At 39.3% G+C, this 14,257-nt stretch overlaps 1 protein-coding gene across 1 annotated transcript in view; it reads right to left on the bottom strand.

Annotated features, from left to right (window-relative positions):
- The window catches only part of LOC127634945 (retinal-specific phospholipid-transporting ATPase ABCA4-like), a 48,918-nt gene that overhangs the window by 32,697 nt on the left and 1,964 nt on the right, over positions 1–14,257 (bottom strand). Inside the window, exons 3-8 of the mRNA XM_052114716.1 lie at positions 14,120–14,213; positions 13,818–13,959; positions 12,265–12,404; positions 11,340–11,467; positions 7,508–7,705; positions 5,549–5,638 (exon numbers count right to left, since the gene is read on the bottom strand). Coding sequence (XP_051970676.1) covers positions 5,549–5,638; positions 7,508–7,705; positions 11,340–11,467; positions 12,265–12,404; positions 13,818–13,959; positions 14,120–14,213 — 792 coding nt within the window. The remainder of the gene's footprint in view (positions 1–5,548; positions 5,639–7,507; positions 7,706–11,339; positions 11,468–12,264; positions 12,405–13,817; positions 13,960–14,119; positions 14,214–14,257) is intronic.

Below are 14,257 nucleotides of genomic sequence, written 5' to 3'. Positions count from 1 at the left end.
GTGTATTTATCACTTTGTGGGGACCAAATGTCCCCATAAGGATAGTAAAACCCGAAATTTTTGACCTTGTGGGGACATTTTGTCGGTCCCCATGAGGAAAACAGCTTATAAATCATACTAAATTATGTTTTCTGAAAATGTAAAAATGCAGAAAGTTTTCTGTGAGGGTTAGGTTTAGGGGATAGAATATAAAGTTTGTACAGTATAAAAACCATTATGTCTATGGAAAGTCCCCATAAAACATGGAAACACTACGTGTGTGTGTGTGTGTGTGTGTGTGTGTGTGTGTGTGTGTGTGTGTGTGTGTGTGTGTGTGTGTGTGTGTACTTTCCCCCCCTGTTCTGTGGGTTATTAAGTATTTTATTGTTATATCAATGTTGAATCGTGGTCTATATAATTTAGCCTTGGGTACACAATTTTTCTTTGCACATCAATATGTTTCTCTCCACATGGAATGTTAATGGGCTGGGGCACCGTATAAATAGAAGGAAGGTTATGACCCAGCATTTCAACAAATGTTGAAGATAGAAGTCAACGTTTATGTAGAACACACAGGTCCTCAGTGTCCTCTGTGGGCGTGGCATGGAGGTTCAGTTCTTAGGCAGATCATACAATATGTCTCAGTCATTAAAAAGAACAAAGCACAGGAATGCATTAACAGTGCTGAAACAGAGCTGAAGCACCGAATGTCATCCAATAGTCTTAGAGATATGTATAATGCTATTTTGTCACAGAAGGTAGAGTTTTGGTCATTCAGGGCAAGACAGACATACTTTGAGTAGGGGATCAAAGCAGGGAAACCACTTGCAAGGTACATAAAGCAGAGAGAGTTTTTTTAACCATTCTTTCAGTGAAGTCTTCTGGAGGCAATATATTTACAGATCTTAAAAAAGCCTTTAAAGATTTCTATTTCGATCTTTATAGATACACATCCACATCTACCGATTAGGATATTAGCAGCTTCCTATAGCCAATGAGGTAATTAAAGGCTTGCCAAGAGGTAAGGCACCAGGCCAGATGGTTTTGAAGCACATTTTTTTTTATCTTATGTCACAGAACTGGCTCCACTTATGTTAGAAGTTAACACAGAGTCATTAAAGAAAGGTGAACTACCGCCAACCATGACGCAAGCCCTGATCAGTTATCATCCAAATTCCCTGATCCAGTCAGAAGATTTTGTCTAAAATTCTGGAGTATTTAAATAGAGTAATTACATCTATTATACATATAGATCAAGTTGGGTTTATTTGTAGTAGTACTTCTTATAATATTAGACATTTTATAAATATTATGTGGTCAGTAACGAATGATCAGTCCCTGATCGCTACCATCTCACTTGACGCCAAGAAGGTGTTTGTTAGTGGAATGGGACTATCTTTTTTAGATTTTTTAAAATGTTGTTAGAAATGTATGAGTTTGGGAACACTTTTATTGGGTGGATTAAGTTACTTTATAAACAACTGTCAGCACCAGTACAATCTATTGGATTAATTTCAGATTATTTTTCTCTTGGTAGGGGAACCTGGCAAGGCTGTCCTCGCTCCCCTTTATTGTTTTGTCTTGCCCTGGAAACATTAGCAGCCACAATAAGAAAAGAGGATGATTTTCCTGGCAGTGTCACAGGAGGTGTGGTGCATAAACTTCTACTTTATACAGATTATATATTATTATTTGTCTCAGAGTCTAGTAGATCTATGCCTAGCCTCCATAAAATTATAAATACTTTTAAGACAATTTGACCCATTATTGAAAATGGTCTCATGTGATGTGGATAGGTGGGCTTCACTACATTTGTCTAGATAAAAATTAATTGTATCCCCAAATTCAATTATCTACTACAGTCTCTCCCTCTAGAAATTCCTCTTTCTTATTTTAAACAATTTGATAGAATATCTAAGTCTATTATTTGGAATGGTAAACAACCTCGTTTACATTTCAGTAAGTTACATAGATCAATTGACAAAAGAGGTTTAGGCCTCACCAAAAAAAAAATATTTCTATGCATTTAGTATTTCACCTGACACATTGGTTTCTTCCACATGAGAGAGCCCCTCCCTGCTACTACAATGATCTCACCACTGCAAAGTCTTTCTATCAAACTGCATAGAGAAGTAAAAATGCATCCCTTTATTTCACACTTACATTCAGTATGGACAAAGGTTTCCTCTATGTTCAATTTGATATTTACCTAAATGTTTCCTCAAGCATGTGGCTGATCCCCAAATTGTGCATTAATAAGTCCCCCTTTTGCTGGAAAAATGGACAGAGAGGGGTGTTGCTACACTTGGTGACCTTTATGAAAATGGAGCTTTGAGAATCATTTGAAAATTTAACACCGCAATTTGGGATTTCTAGGTCTCAAGTTTTCAGGTATTTACAGCTGCACCATCTACTTTGAACTGTTTTTTTGGGTAGTACACAGCCCCCTAAAGCTGCAGACACACTCTGTATGGTGCTCACAGCCTTTGGAAAGGGGCATGAAGTGTCAGTGTATTATTCCTTGTTGATTCAGAGTCTTGGTGCTGGGACCTTGACAGCTCTAAGAGGTTATTGGAAAGAGATTTGAACTTGGTAATGGAGGATGGGGAGTGGGAAAGTATTTACATTTTTTTAAAACTATGTCTAGGAAAGCAAGGGTATGCTTTATTCAGTTTAATATTTTGCATTGTTTCTATTGGACTCCCACTACAGTATATTGTTTAAGCTTTTTTTATAAGACACACCTACCTGCTGGCGATGTCAGTTGGAGGATGGAGATATAGCCCATGCTCTGTGGTTTTGCACTATGATTCAAGAATTCTGGGTAAGAGTCCAGAATTGTATCTGTGAACTTTTAGATTTCATTCTGCCCCAGACTATGTATTTTGGGTGATTAGGCGGTTTTTAAAGTAGGTGACAAATATCCAAATATCTGGGTCCAAACTAGTGTAAAGATTGATAGACAAGTCAACTGGCGCTCCCTCGTTTCAAGAGTTCACCAAATTGGGCAGAGTGGCAGCATTTGAAAAGATGTGCTATAAGCGGCTTGTCAGATTTGGAACGTATAATAAGAAATGGGACAGGTATTTGTCCTTTCTGGAAGGCTGTGAGGACCATGTGGAGAAAGACAAAATTGTGGATTTTTTTCTTTTCTCTTTGTTTGTTGATTTTTATATTCTTGGTTATCTCAAATATTTTTGGTTTGTTTGTTTGTTTATATGTGTGCATTGTGAAATTTAGGCTTTGACCACAGGGATGTTTGTTAAGAGACAGGGTGGGTTTGGGGAAATAATGGGGGTTAAATATTATTCTGTACATATATATATTTAGTTTTTGCAGTTTATATATATATATATATATATATATATATATATATATATATATATATATATATATATATATTAGGGCTGTCGATTTAACGCGTTAATTCAGTGCAATTAATTTTACAAAAAATAACACGTTAAAAAAATTAGCGCAATTAATCGCATGCCGACAGACCATAATAAGGAAGGGCAGTAAGTGAAATTTCAGCAGTATGAGCAACGCGCAGTTTATACAATGAAGAAAACACTTCAGTAGGCAGAACAACACACACATGCGTTACTTTCTTGCGTTCAAAACACTGGAAGGAGCGCAAATGCGATCTAAGGGATCACAAGATGTGTTTAAAGATTGAGTATTAAACTATATTTAACTTGACACAGTGACATAAACATTTTATGTTTATGATGCAACACACCCGAGACACTACACAAGCATGTCTGACGCAGCTGTTCATTGACGGGTCCTTAAACAAGCCCTCAAAATAAATCTCCAACTGATTGACAAATTCACTTGTGAAATGGATTGCTGTGAACTGTATGCCAATGATTGACTTATGGTCAATAATATGGTAGTAAACAATACATTGTATTCTAAAGTCATTTTTGTATTGTCTTATCAATGATTAACTCTTCTGCTACAGGTATGTAATGCATTCTAATTATCTGAATATTTATATATATATATATATATATATATATATATATATATATATATATATACACACACACTCACCTAAAGGATTATTAGGAACACCTGTTCAATTTCTCATTAATGCAATTATCTAATCAACCAATCACATGGCAGTTGCTTCAATGCATTTAGGGGTGTGGTCCTGGTCAAGACAATCTCCTGAACTCCAAACTGAATGTCAGAACGGTAAAGAAAGGTGATTTAAGCAATTTTGAGCGTGGCATGGTTGTTGGTGCCAGACGGGCCGGTCTGAGTATTTCACAATCTGCTCAATTACTGGGATTTTCACGCACAACCATTTCTAGGGTTTACAAAGAATGGTGTGACAAGGGAAAAACATCCAGTATGCGGCAGTCCTGTGGGCGAAAATGCCTCGTTGATGCTAGAGGTCAGAGGAGAATGGGCCGACTGATTCAAGCTGATAGAAGAGCAACTTTGCCTGAAATAACCACTCATTACAACCGAGGTATGCAGCAAAGCATTTGTGAAGCCACAACACACACAACCTTGAGGCGGATGGGCTACAACAGCAGAAGACCCCACCGGGTACCACTCATCTCCACTACACATAGGAAAAAGAGGCTACAATTTGCAAGAGCTCACCAAAATTGGACAGTTGAAGACTGGAAAAATGTTGCCTGGTCTGATGAGTCTCAATTTCTGTTGAGACATTCAGATGGTAGAGTCAGAATTTGGCATAAACAGAATGAGAACATGGATCCATCATGCCTTGTTACCACTGTGCAGGCTGGTGGTGGTGGTGTAATGGTGTGGGGGATGTTTTCTTGGCACACTTTAGGCCCCTTAGTGCCAATTGGGCATTGTTTAAATGCCACGGCCTACCTGAGCATTGTTTCTGACCATGTCCATCCCTTTATGGCCACCATGTACCCATCCTCTGATGGCTACTTCCAGCAGGATAATGCACCATGTCACAAAGCTCGAATCATTTCAAATTGGTTTCTTGAACATGACAATGAGTTCACTGTACTAAAATGGCCCCCACAGTCACCAGATCTCAACCCAATAGAGCATCTTTGGGATGTGGTGGAACGGGTGCTTCGTGCCTGGATGTGCAGCCCACAAATCTCCATCAACTGCAAGATGCTATCCTATCAATATGGGCCAACATTTCTAAAGAATGCTTTCAGCACCTTGTTGAATCAATGCCGGTCCCTGTCAGCCGGGCAACAGACAAAATACCAGCCCCATCAACAGGAAGTCACAGTTTTCACTGAAAGAGCTACACCCACTGTGACAATATTTAATTGTAACACAATGGTGTCTACTGACCGTGGGGCATTTCCCCCTGTTTCAACAGGGTTCAAAATACCCTCACCTCTGCCCTCACTATGTCGGAGCTCAAATGTATTTTACAGTGAGGCCTCGTGGAGATCTGAAAGAGCAGCAGCTGAAATTATCCTTCTGCTAGTACACAAATGATATCTCCATATCCGTGTGTTTGTGTAAAAAGCAGGGCAGAGGAAACCGTGATTTCCTGACCACTAAAAATACAGATGTAATTTTGATGGGCCCTGAGGCCAAGTTTACGTACCAATCGCAGCTTCTCAGATAAAGCAGGCAGAAGTTGGGTCCACAAGTGCAAGTTGAGTCCATTCGAGTAGTTATCAATAACTAGAGGGAGCTGAGGATGAGAAGAGAGAAGAAATAAGACCATTTTGTGACTGCCAATGGTGCAAGACACATAATTTGACGATTTAAAAAAGTTCAAGTAAGTGAATGTATTACTTAATAATTTGTATCACATCAAAATGAAAAATCAGATCAGTACATTTCAGATGTTGGAGACAGAAACATGTCTGTGTCCAACAAGTTACGACAAGTATAACATTTATATAGGCCTATGTTAACAGCATTTGGGGCCATTCAGATCAAAGACAGCACAACGAATTGAACAGAATGCAGGTATTTTGACATGGGTTTTAAAAAGTTGACTTTCTTTTTGATTTGACACAGCCATCGAAAAACTTGGCGATCCTACAAGTAATGCTGAAACATGTTACATAAAATCTATTAAAAAAACAGCGAAGATGGAAGCATACAGTTGCCTAAACAGATTGAAAGAGGGCAAATCAGTTTAGCTGAAGTTGCAATGTCTGGGAAAAAGTTATAGCTCACATCCTGTCATCCAGATGTAACACTTGCAGAAATAATCTTTCTTCCAGTAGCTGCCCCAGGCAGCTATTTTACAATAGGCCAGGAGGAGCCAAGTTCAGGAAATGCCATGTGTCACAGAAACAACCTCAAAAAAATAAGACATCCTTTCTTTATATCACCAATGAAGGAAAAGAGGGGGCTGGAGAAAAACAAAAAAGTTATTTCTAATGTGAGTGTTTAATAAAGTTTTGTAAATCAATCTTTTTGAATTACGTCATCTGTTTGCATTTGTGTTTGTACATTCGCAGATCTCAGTGACTCGGTTCAGTGAAACTCTAGTCTTCAGTACAGTTACTTAGTGTTATTATACAAAGTTTTCTAGGGTCTAGTCCAGTAGAGGTGTGTTGACTCTAATCTCATTACTGAAATAGGCCAAATCGGTCCCTTTTGCTAACACCGATCGTGTGACTCAGACCCACGCCCCTCCATCCTCTCCCCTCACTCATCTTCCGATGAGCTCTACAGCATGCAAACATAATATAAACTACACCAGGAAGGGTGTATGGCTTGAGTTAGTAATCCAACAAATATTCAGGAGCTATAATCAAACTTGGAAGTAGAATAATGGGTGTTTATTGTTGCAATAGTCAATCTCTCAATCGTCAAACGTTTTCAATGTTTATTTACAAATGAATGGTCAGATGTTGAGATTCTCAGACACAGGGTCTGAGATTTTGGAATAATTAATGAATGTAAAAAAAGGGTTTAGGGCTTTTAAAAACAAGATATAATTTTGAAATAACTGATCAGTTTTTAGCCATTACTAATGTGAGAGTTCCAACATAGACTTTTAAAAAGGTATATATATATATATATATAATGTATATGTGGCAGGGCGGAGGGCGGAGTGCGGAGTGTGGGCCGGGTTGTGATTATACACACCCGGTCCCTTATCAGGCTAATTAAGCCTCCGAGGGATAAAGGCCGTTGGCAGACGGTGGTGCGATGAGAGAGAGATAGTTTACGGACATGTCCGTCATGTGTGTGTTTGTCTTTTGGTTTAAGTTATTCATTAAAATATTATTTATATTGCCAAGCCGGTTCTCGCCTCCACCTTTCCATTGAACTTCTTTACAGTATATTAAATGTATATAACTTCTGCCCTAAAATGTACATCTAGCCAGAACCGAAGGTGTAAGATAATCATAATATGGCAAGATGATACGATTACTTAACTCTGACCCACTGTTTCCCCCACCCAAAAAAAGAGCTGATTTGACTGATAAAACTTCCCACAGAGTTCAAGTCTGACACCACTTCCTCTACACCCAAACCATTTAAAAAAAAATATGAAGAAAGATGCAAAACAGAAGAGTCCAGTGAGTGTGTGACTGACCAGGCGGAAAAGTTTGAAGAAGTCGAGATTGGTGTAGAATTTGTCTTCAATGGTTTGAAGTCGCTCTGGGGTGAGGATACACATGGCATTGCGCACGGCATACAGGCCCCGGCGGCTGGGGAAAATGAGGAAACGCTCAAGGAGAGTCTGACTGCAGGCGATGTCCTTCAGCCTCAGATCAGGAACTCCATATGCAAACTGGACAAAAAAAAAGAGAGAGAGAGAGAGAGAGAGTGACAGACAGTGAAATACTGAGAGAATCAAAAGATTAGGAGTTAAGGGCACTTAATGCCATTGTGTTGGTCTGAGCTGGACTTAGACATTCAGTAGTGATAAATCTGACATGCCTGTAGTTCAGCAAAGCACATAGCAAGGATAGACAACTTTTAGTCATGCATCAGTCTTAATAATTATCATTTAAACCAAAACCAAAAAGGTATTAGCATTGATGAATCTTGATAATTTATGCATGAAGCCACACTGAGAGCCCATATAGGATTTTACCAAAAGGAAAGTTTTTGTTTTTCTGAACCAGAATCTAAAACGGACAGTCAGGATTACTGAGAGGATTATTGGTGCCCCCGTGCCCACCATCCAAGACCTGTACATTTCCAGAGTGAGGAAACGTGCTGATAGAATCACTCTGGATGCCACACACCCTGCCCAAGGTGTGCCTCCACTTACCTGTCAATCAACCGCTGCACTAAATCAAGAGTTTAAACTTTTCCAAGTAGGTATAGCTGCAGGCCAGAGACCTCCAAATGGGGGTGGACTTTCCCAAAGTGGGCAGAATTACTCCAAAAGGTGGCTTGATTACTCCAAAAGGGGGTTGCGCCAACTCCAAAAGGGGCCGTCACTTCCACTCACAGTTAAGGTTAGGGAAAGGGTTAGGTAAGGGACTCACTATATCTTTAATTCCGGTTTCGAGCAACCGCCCCTTTTTGGAGCAATGCCTGCAGCTATACCCTTCTCAACTTTAAAGGAAAAAAACGTCCATTCTGAACATTTAAAACAAAGGATACATACAAAAACATTAGAATTTCACAGATCTTCTTCAGTGTTTCTGAAGTCAACATGCAAGGATACTTATGAAAACTTGAATATCTTCAGCTCAGGTTAATACAGGTAATCCACTAAAATAACTGACAATTTTCTCAAAATGTTGCTTTTGTGCTTAGATAAAATTTCAGCTGCATCTGGTAGAATATTGTCAGGCACTGACATAATGATTGATTTCTGTTATCATGAAACAGAGTCCTTCCCCTCCAAATCCGATCACAAGTGGTCATGGAAAACACAGTTTAATTGACTAGGTGTAAACAGCAATGTGTGTCACCAGACCACAAGTAATCGGATCATCTGAGATGCATCTTAATACCAGGTGTAAACAGGGTCAGACTGTACCTATCTCTGTGTAAAAAATAAAATAATGATCCTGCCACCTTTCTATGGTTATTTTTTCACCTGTAGTTTTGCTCAAAACAATTTCAATTTTACCCCTCTACAAAATAATAGACTATTTAGTAAATATTGATAATTGGCATTTAATGTTTTTCTTTCATCATAATTTATGTTTAGTTTTCTTCAGAAAAAGTGTTAACAAAATAAAACATTTAAGGAACATTTCTGAAATTCAGTTATTTTGACATGGAATAACTTAATCGCTGAAACTAGCTTATGCTGGCTGGTCTTAACTGGTTTAAGCTTACCTAGCCTGGTCTAGCTCTTCTACCAACCTGGCAAAATGGTCCTCAGCTAGTTAAGTTGACCAGCAAAAACAAATGCCTAAAACCAATCTAAAACCAGCTAATGGACTAGCCTTTCTAGGGATCTAGTCAAACAAACAGGCACCAATAAACTAAACAGTTACTTGTTCAATATCTACAGTATGTTGACATCATTCATCATTGGGCTGCTTCAATAATGAGCTGCACACATTCACCAGTTGTACTAAACACTATCACACCCTACAACTACGAAATGGGTGGATTTAAAATATAGCTCCAAATGAAAGTGCAAAACCCCATCTGGAAAATGTCCTACTTCATTCATCCTTCTCTTTCCAGCTTTCTCTCTTTCATTATTAGTTAAGGACGTATCCAACCAGCACATTCCATCTTCTTCTACTCCCCTGCTGGCTGACTGGCAATACCTCTTAGAAAGCCTTAAAATGCATTGCATTCCTCTCTCTTACATTTCCATATGAAAGTGACCCAGGCCCTGATGTCCTCTTGGGTGGCTGGGTCTGTTTGGGGCTGTTGGTGTGTCTGTATGCTCTCAATTCTTCTACACCAGCATTTTTCTTAACCAAAGCTCTATCCTCAACATCAATAGAGACACAGTCTCGTGCAAATCACCATCAGTGCTTTGACTGCACTGAAATATGAACCCATAAAGAAACTCTGGTCTGGAGAGAGGGTTTCACACCGGGTAAGAGGGGTGCAAGACTGGTGTCGTTCTGCCTTTGGCTGAGAGTCTGATTACTTGCAGGGCACTGAGATGACAAATATATATATCACAAAGGGCCCGTACAGAGAGCTGAGAAACCCAAACATCCAATCCAGTCTGTTGCTGAACAAACGGGCACTTGGGAGCCGGCCAAGTTTCTCTCAGTCTCAAACAGAGACATTCAATTGCACCAACAAAGTCGATTTTCATGCAGAGAAAGCAGGTCATTTTTGTCTCAGCAGTGAAGTCAATCTGCACATCATTCACAACAAAATTCGATGATCACAAATAGGGGCGCTTAGAGTCAGTGACTTCTTAGATTCTGAGACATTAAGCTGTTGACCATGTGATATTACAGAGTATTCAAAGAACTGAATCCCTGGCTTTCATGCAAATAAAACAAATTTCACTCATCCTGGCCTAAATGTAAGTTTTGGTATAATTAGGGGTTTTTGTTAAGGCAAGCATCACTATTACTATGGCTCATAATTAGGGTAAGGACTTGGAATAATTTGAAGTTTAAGTTCTTCAACCACATATGGGGTACATACATGAATGATATATAAAATGGTGCAGCTTAATGAGGAGAGGTGCACTGTTCGTTTTCGTAGACGATCAGGCTTACGATTTCTGCCAGGGAGATAATAAAGTTGGTGAAAAATCCCACAGAAATTTAAAAATAAAGTAAATAATTCTAGGGACCAGAATATCATAAGTGGAGTGGTGGTGGCGAAGTGGGCTAAAGCACATAACTGTTAATCAGAAGGTCACTGGTTCGATCCCCACAGCCACCACCATTGTGTCCTTGAGCAAGGCACTTAACTCCAGGTTGCTCCAGGGGGATTGTCCCTGTAATAAGTGTACTGTAAGTCGCTTTGTATAAAAGCATCTGCCAAATGCATAAATGTAAATGTAATAAAGACTTGGGAATGGGCTCTGTCGACTTGGGGCAGTAAACAACCACCTTGCAACCACCTATAACACCCTAGCAACTGCATAGCAATGACATGGCAGAAACCCAGAACACCCTAGCATCATAGCAGTGACTTGTACACAAATAAGCTCCAATCACATTTTCAAAAGAAGATGTAATAATCTAATGTTATTACTTATTTCTCATTCCAAGAGGTTAACCAATCACAGCAAGGTTATTAAGGGGCATCAACAACCAATTCATTCCCCAGTTTTCATTCACCCCATTTTCTATTTTTTTCAAATTGTTCCTGGAGTTCATTTACATATGATCATCTTGGGTAGTAAAGACAAGAGTCAGAATTAGGTTGGAAAACATTCATGAAAAACTCAGAGCAAGAAACTTGGCTGACATTATAAGTGGACTTGGGAAATGAAATGCTATAAAAGTGTACAATTTGGCCCTGTTTACCTGTTCAGGTCTGATCTGGGCATTGACCAGCTGATATACCACAGAGTCAATGAGAGGAACATCTCTGAGCAGGTAGGAAGTGAGGCTTTCATCATCCTTCAAGATGTCTTCCACTTTCACGCCTCGACCTGCACGTGAACCAAACAAATTGTGTCATGCCTGAGTGAGGAATCTCAACAAGGTGAAAGAATGTGACACTTAAGATATTTTCAGTTGGAAGAACTTCAGTAGGCTCCTCAAAGGGGTTGTGGGCATGACTTTCATTCATTGGAGATGAACAGATAGATGAGAGCTTTGGTATGCCAGACATCCATGGTCTACTGAAATTCAGCCTGGACATCTGAAAAGAATGCTTATTTTTTTTAAAGAAACTGAGAGGAAGGGAGAGATAGAAGAAAGAGCTTTTGGAGCAAATGAGTGCCAGGAACCTAGAGAGGCCATTGACCCCTTTCGCCTTTTTTCATAAGGGCCACTTAAGTAGCCCAAGCAATTCACTTCAAACACAACATGCTGCATGTAAGACTAAGCTCAAGACAGGTTGTTCTGCCAAGAATCAAAAGTTAGTCATTTCTTCCACCTGAAGTAATGTCCTGGACAACCCTACTTATACAGTCAATCAATAGAGCACACTCAATCACATTCCATTGACTGTTGATGGCTGTGGATGTTTGTTTTTCCAGTGTGACAGCCCCATGAAGGAATGTCTGATTTAAACCCAGACAAGCTCTATTTGTGTGCACTGTCAAGAGGTAAACAAATGAAACTGCTTTCTCTAAAAATAATGGTATAGAATGAGCATAAGCTGCTTAGCATTCCTCATGAAAGGGCCTCTTCAAGGCAGATTGAGCATGTGATGTAATCTGAGAGAGTGGTGGAAACAGTGGTGGAAAGGCTGGGAAACAGAGGTGAAATGAGGTTTGCTGACCCGAGATCAGTTCAGGATTGGTCCGTAGGATGTCCATGAAGTTGCTCATGGCGTTTAGTTCCCTCCATAGACTTCCCAACTGCAGGAACTCAGGATCATCAAACAGCAGCTCCTGTGCATCTGACCAAAACCGGGCTAGTCTGAAGATAGAGGATACACATGAACACAGATATTGAGTGAACATGTATTAGGGCAATATACTTAAACTCAAGAGATGGTTTTTAGCTTTTGCCACTTTTCATTGATAGATAACACTGTAGTAGATAGGAACAGAAAATCAATGGGAGAGTGAGGGAAACAAGATGTGAACATGACCCAGACTGGACTGATTGAACATCTGCACTGTCCACAAGGCTATTGCTCAGACTGAGTCATTTTTCATGTATATCTTCAGGTTTGTAATACATGAAAAAAAAAAAATTATAATAATTTAGCATGCACACACAAACTCGTCTTTGAGTCTGACTATTTATGAATTCATGTGAATGTGTCTACTAATTTGGAGATGAAGAAAGACAAGACTATTTAGAGTTTAGATTGAGTCCGGTCTTAAAAGAATAGTTCACCCAAACTGACTATTGCATTGGTCCAAACCCCTGTGACTTTCTTTCTTATATGGAACACAAAAGGAGATGTTTTAATAAATATAGTATGTCTCTTTAACACAATGGCAGTGGGCAATGCCTCTCTTTACAGCTTTAAAAAGGACCTAATATATCAAACTCGTGCATGATAGTCCAAGTGTACTGATGGCATGCAATAGGTTTTGGTGAGAAACAACTTAAAATTAAAGTTATTTTTCAGTGAAAATCCTAAAGGGGTAGTTCACCCAAAGAGGGAAATTCTCTCATTATTTACTCACCCACATGGCATGTCATGTATGACTTTCACTCTGCTGAACTCAAACAAAGATTTTTTGAAGAATATCTTAGCTCTATAGGTCCATTCAATGCAAGTGGCTGGTGGCTAGAACTTTGAAGCACATAAAGGCAGCATAAATGTAATCCATATGACTCCAGTGGTTAAATCCATGTCTTCAGAAGAAATATGATAGGTGTGGGTGAGAAACAGATCAACCTATATGTCCTTTTTTTGTATAAATTATCCTCCCTACCCAGTAGGTGGTGATATGCAGGATGAATGTCATCAATTTTATGCTACCTTTATGTGCTTCTGGACAACATTCACTTGCATTGTATGGACCAACAGAGCTGAGATAAAAATCTTTCTTTGTGTTCAGCAGATGAAAGAAAGCCATGAGGGTGAGAAAATAATGAGACCGTTTTCATTTTTGGGTGAATACCTACACCTTTTATTTGACAGTATTGGTTAGGTTTCAAGTTAATACTGGTGCAGACCTCTAATGCTTCATATTCCTGTCTTATATCTAAACAATGGACACTGCCATTCTTCCAAATAATGTTTACATATTTCAAATCAAATAAAATCACCTGGGTCGTTATTTAATCCACACCCTTGGAAAAACGGTTCTCCACCATACCCATCAACAACACAGAGTGTAACTGTAGAATTTGCCTCTGGGGATGACTCACATTGAGTTGTTGTAGTTGGACACAAGGCCTGGAGACTCTCCACGGGTAGGGTGCTGGAAACAGGGGTTGTTGGCATTGCAGAAGATCCCTTGGATCCAAGGAAGGATACCAGTGGAGGGCATGGCTTTGTTTGGAAAATGACCTGTGGCGCAAACAAAAACCTGGTCAACATCACCAACAAAGGACGGTATATGCAACACAAACATCATTGAGACCTGTAGTTATTTGCATGTGACCTACATATATGTAAACATTTTGAAACATTTCTTTAAACTGCTAATATAATCTCTAGCCCTACATACATTCATGCTGGCGGTAGAGGGGATTTGCTTTTCTCAGCCATACCAATCCAATGAATAGCACCACAGGCCACATAATCTCCATAAAGAGCCGCGTCTAGGACGAAAATGCAAGATAATCCATTAGAAAAGCAATAGGCT

Source organism: Xyrauchen texanus, chromosome 42 (assembly GCF_025860055.1).
Source record: "Xyrauchen texanus isolate HMW12.3.18 chromosome 42, RBS_HiC_50CHRs, whole genome shotgun sequence".
Classification (NCBI taxonomy): Eukaryota; Metazoa; Chordata; class Actinopteri; order Cypriniformes; family Catostomidae; genus Xyrauchen; species Xyrauchen texanus.
The sequence above is the reverse complement of the archived record's forward strand: the minus strand, read 5'-3'. Positions and strand labels throughout refer to the sequence as shown.